This window comes from Myodes glareolus, chromosome 9, assembly GCF_982192425.1.
Source record: "Myodes glareolus chromosome 9, mMyoGla1.1, whole genome shotgun sequence".
NCBI lineage: Eukaryota > Metazoa > Chordata > Mammalia > Rodentia > Cricetidae > Myodes > Myodes glareolus.
The window spans coordinates 62974849-62983110 of record NC_142034.1 but is presented as its reverse complement, the minus strand read 5'-3'; the positions used below and the strand labels follow the sequence as shown (position 1 = coordinate 62983110).

At 45.0% G+C, this 8262-nt stretch overlaps 1 protein-coding gene across 4 annotated transcripts in view; it reads right to left on the bottom strand.

The window, feature by feature from the left end:
- Positions 1–2494: 2494 nt before the first annotated feature.
- The window catches only part of LOC125409289 (multidrug and toxin extrusion protein 2), a 41922-nt gene continuing 36154 nt past the window's right edge, over positions 2495–8262 (bottom strand). For 3 of the 4 annotated variants that reach the window (XM_085695039.2, XM_085695041.2, XM_085695042.2), the window contains 4 exons: positions 8031–8163; positions 4706–4800; positions 3463–3517; positions 2495–3211 (listed from right to left, as the gene is read on the bottom strand). In XM_085695039.2, the coding sequence (XP_085551165.2) occupies positions 2979–3211; positions 3463–3517; positions 4706–4800; positions 8031–8163 (516 nt within the window). In that variant the 3' untranslated portion in view covers positions 2495–2978. The remainder of the gene's footprint in view (positions 3212–3462; positions 3518–4705; positions 4801–8030; positions 8164–8262) is intronic. The other variant, XM_087910538.1, reaches the window with a different exon arrangement.

The following is an 8262-nucleotide window of genomic DNA, read 5'->3' as shown; positions in this document are numbered from 1 at the left end:
CAGCCAATGCTCTTCACTGCTGAGACTGCGTAATATTTGTTACCTTTTCTGTTTGTTCTGCTTTTTCTTTTTTCTGCCTCTGCCCTCCCGGTTTTAACCAAGCAAGTTTTTGAGATGCTCTTTTTTCTTGGCATACCTAACTCAGCTCACCTTTTCCTTGTACAGTTATTGCCCTGGGGTTTGCAATACACATGTGCAGCTAGCCCGGTCCCACTCCTGAAGAGCACCATCTGCTTTGCGTGTGACTCCAGGGCCAGGCCTTTGTCCTCAGTGTAGAAGACTTTGAAGACAAATTAATATAAAGGAAGGCTGGGTTTATTAAAAAGGCACTTTAAGAAAGAATTTAAGCATAAGGATTAAGAGGAAGAGAGGTGTTCCAAAAGTGAGACATGCTCACGAGCATGCGTGCAGGTTTCTTGAAGGGAATCGCCCTCCTCCACGGTCTTTTACAACAGTTCTGTTACCATTTTAGCAGGGGTTTTGTCTTTACGGTTTCTGAGACACAGGGTCTCCCGGTGTAGTCTTGACCGCCCTAGAACTCACAAAGCTGACTTCAAACTCACAGAGATCCACCTGCGTCTGCCTCACAGGTACTGGGTTTTGAAGCTATTATCTTCTAAGAGTTGCTAAGGAACCTGAGTGAAACCACCTGATAGTCCCCAGGGCCACTTGACAGGATTTTACCGTCTGTGATGGTCAAGTGTAGATCACAGGGGTGCAGGAAGGCAGGCTGTCTCCACAGAAAATAAAAATAGCCTTATCTGTGATTCCCAGAAAACATCTAGGGCAGTGGTTCTCAACCTTCCTAACGCTGCAACCTTTTAATACAGTACCTCATGTTGTGGTGACCCCCAAGCATAAAATGATTTTCATTGCTACTTCATAACTGTAATTTTGCTACTGTTATGAATTGTAATGTAAATATCTGGTATGTAGGCTATCTGATATGCAACCCCTGTGAAAGGGTCGTTGGACCCCTAAAAGGGTCGTGACCTTCAGGTTGAGAACTGCTGATCTAGGAGAAAAGTGAGGCCCTACGCAAGATCACATGCATTCTGGCTTTAAGCCTGATTCATTGACATCTCAATAGCTAAATGTGAAAGAAATACTATCTTTATGTTGGCAGCATTCACAGTAAATGCTGGGGCTCTTGCTTCTCTACTGGCAAGCTCTGGAGCATGGGTCCTTCCCTTCCCCACATCCCTGTAGTTTTCCAGTCTGTCCTGCCGTAGTTCCCCTAAAAGTTGCAGAACCGCAGAATAACTCAACAGTTCTTCTCTCAGGACGTTTTCGGAAGGAGTGGGACAGGTGTGTACACAAAGACCCTGTACATGAACGATCACACCAGCACTGTTCACACCAGCTGAGAGGGAAGCAGCCTAGATGTAACTCTCAGCCAGGAAAGGAAGGTCCAGATGGGTGTGGCTCGGGGGAGGAGCCTGAAGAAGCAGAATCAAAGCCTCCAACGTGGTCCTTCCATACTCCAGAAGTAAATGCACAGACACAGAAGGCAGGCTGGTGTTTGCTGGGGGTTGGGGGAAAGGCTGGTGATAAACGCGAGTTTTGGGGAGGGGGTGATGAAACGCTTTGCAACTAGGCGAGAGTTATGACCGCACACTTGAACTGAATGTCGTTGAGGTCCTTGCTCACAGACGGCGCATTGTATGCAATATAAATTTAACTCAAAACGTTTTATCCTAGAGCGTCCTGCTCTATGATGCAGTTATAATATTTTCTGTTGTCTCTTTGAGGATGTAAGTTTTTATCCTTATAAGTTCACTATTATGGGCTTCTTTAGAGAGAGTTGATGATCCTGGGTTGTCTTCTCATCCTTAAGACAGCAAATCAAATAAGCGAAGTGTTCACTAAGGACCATGTGTTAAAGGCTTAGTCTCCAGTGCAGCGCTCGTGGGAGGCTGGGAACCTTTAAGAGGTGGGGTCTAATGGGAGGATGTCCAGTCCCTGGCAGCCTGGCCATGGATGGATAGTCAGAGCCCAGCCTCTTTCTTTTCCTTTGCCTCCAGGTCACGAAGGGAGCCTTTCTGCTCCATCAGACTCCCCAAGACAACACCGGCAGCTGATGGAGCTTCCAAAACAAATAAAATGTTTTCTCTGTGTCTGCCAGTCTCACCAGGTTATGGTACAGTCATGGCAGCTGACTGAAACTGCAGGGCCCTGTACTCCACTGTGGGTGACTTGGGAGCTTTATGTTAGGAGATGCCTGGTGCTCTTTGCTCTTGTTTTTTTGCTTTTAGTATATACTTTCAAAAAATTATCTTAGGATTGATCAAATTTTCTAGATTAAGCCATAAAAATGTCTGCCCTGGAAAGTGAAACCAAACCAAAGCATTGTGGGAGCCAAGGAACAACAAAAACAAAAGCAAAACAAAACAAGAATCCATATCCTTCCTAATTAGTATGAAAATTGTTTAAAGGTAAAACCCAAAAGCTACCATTTATAATAATAACATCATGTCCTCAAATATTCTCAGTGTGCATTGTAAATCTTAGGTATTTATTTTGTAAGCACTCCTGTGGCACCCAGACAGGGAGAAGGGGTACCTGACATTCACTCACCGTGAGGATCCAGCAGCGGAGGATGCATGGGTAGGGAAAGTACATTTCCAGTAGGGAAAATCAAACCGAAGTATTTGGAAACCATGATAACATGAAAGCATCCTTAAAAGCAGGGCTTCTGGGACATGGGAGTGCTCAATGGTAGAGCACTTGCCTAGCAGGTGCTGAAGTCTGTGGACTCTAACCCTAGCACACCCCTCAATTTGGATAGCCATTCACTCGTTAGTTCTTTCTTGACCTGCAGTAGAGTGGGACGGTCTCTCAGTGTAACCAAGGATGCTTGAAGGCAGCCTTTCTCCCCACAGCTAAGAGAAGGCTTCTATTCCAACAACAAGCTCCCGCCCATGTTCAGGATGTGGTACACAATTATCACCAGTCCACAGAACGGTGAGAATCCTATCTTAGCCACGATCATTGAGAACTCGCACTACAATTCCTGCTATGAGGACAGCAATGGAAGCAGCCAGGGCCAGGCCACGATAGATGATCAGCTGTCTCCCCGTCAAGATCTCCCCGACGGTGGGCACTGCATGCTGGCTTTCTTCTACTACCAGCGGGCCCGCCTGGCCCTCTGGTCTGACGATGTCAGGCAAAATCACTCCATCGATAGCGTCTCTTTCCAAGATGGGCAGATCTGTTTGAAGAGGGCAATGGGACATTTACTTTGTCACTGTGGTTTTAAAAAATGACCCTCAATTGTCAGTTAGTATATGTGAAATTACATAAGAAACATTTAACAGGAGAGTTCAGAGTTGGTCTGTCAAGTTATGGCAGAGACAAACATTACTGTCATGAGAGCAGGAACTCAAACTCGACCTCTCTGGACAACTGAGCTTCATACTTAGTAAGAGCAGAAACAGAACCGTAAAGAGAGTGGCCCATTACCTGCTGGGGTGGGTATCGTCTCTTTGCTGCTTTTTAGCCCAGCTCGAACTTGTGCCTAAAGACAAGGGTATATGAGCAAATGACGTAGAGATGGGGTCAAGCTGTAGCTTTTTGTTAAAACTTCAGTTTAAAGCTGGAGCTGAAAGGCTATAGTACTGGAAACAGCCTTTCCTGGCCAGGAGAGTGTCACGTGACACATTAAGAGATGATAACACCAGAAAATGACTGATCTCCCAATGCTCCGCTGGCAGCATTAATAGAGCAGCTGGCAGTTTAACTTGTTGGCACTTATTCCTTTAGTGTCTCCTACTACGGTAAAAGGACCAAATCTAACAGTCAATGACATCACCATCTAAAAGCTAGTTTACTGACCAAGTCAATATCAATTTTTCCTTAAGGCTTAATTATGGGTGTGGGGGTGTTGCCTGCATGTATGTCTGTGGGCCAGGCTATGCAGTATCCATGGAGGCCAGAAGTGGGCACTGGGTCCCCTGGAACTGGAGTTATAGTTATGAGCTACCATATGGGTGCTGGGAACCAAAGAGGAATTCTCTGCAAGAGCAGTCAGTTCTCCTAACTACTGAGCCATCTCTCCAGCCCCAAGTCAATATTCTATATATTCCACTCCCTCAACAAACCAACGTGAACTTAAGAAACACACAATACATCACCATTAGGCAAAGCCAAAGGGAGCACAAAACTAAAAGGCAACAGCCAGAATTCCTGAGCTCCCCCTCCTTCTTAAGAGGTCTCCCTCTTGGCCAACCATCCGGGTCTTACATTAGGCCTTACCACAGTGAGATGAGCCATCTCTGATCACACACTCATGTGGGTCACCACCCCTGCCCACATGTCCCACAAATCACAAATATTTAGCCTTTTAAAAAAATTTAACTTTGTAATAATGGACCTAAAAAGGTTTTTAACTGAAGCCTTTAGAAGAGCTAATTGGCATAAACAGGAAACTAGTTTCTAACACTATTTTACAGAAAAACAAAGACATACTGAAGCCAATTTCAGTTTTCTGGGACTGAGTCCTGTGGTCAGGAGACACCAGTCAACTCTATCTAAGAGAAACCATCTCTCTGTCTCCCTTTGGCCTCCCCACGTAGCCAGTGTGGTTCACGATGCATTGTTTGTCTTGAAACTGGCGGGATTTTATTTATCTCTTCACCCCAAAAGATGCCTTGCCGACCACGGGATCGAGTGTTGATGCATTTTAAAACAACATGGAGACTGTTACCTGCTCTGCGGCTCTGTTCCAGTTCATCCTCCTGATGTAGATTAAATAGGAGAGAGCTTGGGAGAAAACACAGACTACCAGTCCGGACCAGAGGCCTGTGGACACAAGGTGAGCATCAGGGCCGTCAGTTCCGTCCCAGTAATCATTAAAATTCTTCCCTGATAATCCCAGTCAGTGGAGCAAAAAATCAGTTAAACTAACTTCTCAAAAAGTTTGGATAGACTGCAGTCTGTCATCGAGCTTTTAGAGACACTGAAGGACAGGCGACGAGCAAAGAAACACACTGGAAATGCAGAGTGCTAGGTGGGTGACTCTCTGGTCATTAACGATGACCTGCAGCGCCGTCCGAGTGAGCGGTCAGGTGTCTTCTGAGGTAGAGACCTGAATCAGCCTAGGGAAGGTGCAGGCCAGCCGAACAAACTGAGGCTGGAGGAGCATGCTACCGGAAGAGACCAGCTCGGGAGCCCCGTGAGCAGAGAGGCCAGGTAGGAAGTGACAAGGTAGAAGGAAGGCCATGGAGGACGTGTGAGCCACAGGAATATCCAAGGGTTACTATTTGTCCGTGGTCACTGGGACCCACGAAAGGGTTTCAGACTGGTGTCTGCATGGACGGCTGTGAGATCTGGTATTTTCAAAAGCTCACTTTGATGCCAGGCGTGGCTGCTCATGCCAACAATTCCAGCATTTAAGAGGCTGAAGCAGGAAGTTAAAGGTTTGAGGCTTTCCCAGGATTTATAGTGAGTTCCAAGTCAGTCTGGGGTACAGAGTGAAAGTGGGGAGGAGGAAGAGGAGGCAGAGGGGAGGAAGGAGGAAAGAAAGAGGGAAGCAGATGGAGGGACGAAAGAAGGAGCTCACTTGGAATACATTCCTCTAACTTTACATGGAAACTATGGAGCGTTTGGGAATGCAGGGATGGCTCAGGGGTTAAGAACACTTCCTGCTCTTGCAGAGGACCCGGCTTTGAGGGTTTGAGTCTCACAACTGTCTGTAACTCCCATTTCGAGAGATTTGATGCCCTCTTCTGGCATCCACAGGCACTGCACACATATACACTCAGGTACACACGTACTAAATAAATAAATCTTAAAAAATATTAAAACTCCAAGAGAGTTACATAAAAGAATACGTGTGAGGAGAAACAACTATAGATTTTTATTTTATGTGTATCAGTGTTTTGCTTGCATATAACTGCATCATGTGTGTGCAGTGCCCGGAGAAGACAGAAGAGGGTGTTAGATCCGGTTGTGAGTGACCATATAGGTGTTGGGAGCCAGACCAGGGTCCCCTGTGAGAACAGCAACTGCTCTTAACCCCAGAGCCATCTCTCCAGAAGAAACTATTTTTAATCACTTGAAAGTCAATAGTCCCAGCAGAGCCCACTGTGCAGAACTGAAATACACTTTAAGTTGGGACTTTGTCTCCCAGGTCATTCTTCAGTCATTTGCTGACCCCCGATTCTCACACTCACTCCTGAAGACTAGGCAGAGGCTGGGGTAATCCCTACAGCCGAGATGTAGATGGGGTAGTGGTGTACATCCTTAGATATGACTTTATTTAGGACCATGTTAGTGGTGTGTATATGTTGGATGCTCCTCCCCTGTGTTTTGTAAACAGGAACCAATCAAACGCCCTCCAGAGGAATGAAGACACAACACTTCTCCTCTGCCAGCTGCCATTTTGAGTTTTGCAAAGAAGTGGGAGAAATAATATTAGATACACGATAAAAAAAAATGTGCTGCTTGGACAAAGAATGGAAAGAGTGATTCTCCACACATATTGGGGCAGTCATGATGTTCTTTAAGAAACAGTTCTGAGGATGTAGCTCAGGGCATCATGCCTGGCAGGCATCCCCAGATCCAACTGCACTACTTTTAATATGAAATAAAATTCATTGCTACTTTAAACTGAGAGCAGCTCCAGTTTCTGTTTGGACTTTTCATTGTGTCAGCATGAATAAACTATGTAATTATTAGAAATGCTTTATTATGTAGAAACATATAGAAAATAAAAACATGAATATATACACAAAACAGCCTTTAAATTACTTGGCACAATTCTACAGATTTTGATCCTCAATAAAGCATTTATTCAGTTTGACACAAGAAAAAGTCTGAACAGAAACTGAGCTGCTCTCAGATGCATGAAATTTTTAAACATCCCAGGTTAAACAGCTTCATGGAAGAATTCCATAAAATGCTTATAAAAATAGGTAAATCTTATTTATCTTGTATTGGGGCATACAAAAAGTTTGAACTTATTTATGAAATAAGCATTGTATATAAGCAATATTAGTTGCAGTATGCTCTAACAAGGGCCGAGGGAGTGGCTCAGTGGCAGAACACTCAGCTAGCTCACGCCAGGCCATGGGCTCAAGCACGCACACCCAACAAAAATACACAAAAAGTGAAGCTACAGTGAGCTGCCACAGTCACATAAACAGTAACATAGAAGTCTAGCAGCTCGATTGGCCTGTCCTAATCAGGATGCTCACAAGGAAGACAGTATCCCTACCTTCATAGTCCATCTAAGGCTAAAAATTATAGAACTGTTTCCACCAAAACAGCATTTGTCAAATCCTCAGACATGTTTGTTAAAGACATTCGACAAAACAGATTCCACAGCCAACTCTTTTCCATTTTTATTATTTGTGTATGTAAATATGTATGATTGTGTATGCATAATTGTGTTTGTGAGTAAGTGTATATATAATTGTGTATGTATGGTTGTATGTTTATGATTATGTATGAATAGTGGTGTGTGTATGATTGTGTATGCATGATTATGTGTGTATGAGTCTGCATGTGATTATGTCTGTGGATGTAACATGTGTGTATGTGTGCATATCTAATATACATGATTGTGCGTGTCTGTGACAACATATGGGTGTACGATGTGCGTGTGAGAGTGTGGGCACATGTACTACGATGTCAGATGATACCTTTTAGGAATTAGTTCTCTGCTTTCACAGTGGATTCCAGGGACTAAACGAGGTCATGAGCTCATGGCTAGTGCTTCTACCCACTAAATCACCTCACAGCCCTCCACAAACACGTCTTAGGCATGACTTAAAGTCATATGCACACGTGCACATTGCAGTCCCAAATCCATCATGCCCTTTGGTGGAGAAACACTAGGAGCATCATGAAAGCAGGAGAACCAATAGTTCAGCTGCCACTGCCAGGGCTCGTTCCTGCTGCAGCAGGCACCCTGCAGGAATGCCTCCCTTCCCACAGACCACCTCCCCAGCCAGCCGCTTTACACCTCAAGTGAATGATTTGACCACAACAGTGAGATCTGGTGACTCGCTAAGGAATCAAACGCATACCTATTATCCCAAGTTTAGCAGCGAACATCAGAGAGACTCCGATAGGGAAACCAAACCCGTAGTAACCGATGGCGTTCAGGATAGCACCTATCTTCTGCTTTCCTGTACCTCTCAGGACCCCGCCACAGGTGCCCTGCAGGGAGGAAACCGACATCACATCAAGTTCAGAGTACAGTGCCGCTGCCCCACAGAGCACGCTGGCCAAAGCAGGCATCACAGATGAAGGAAACCG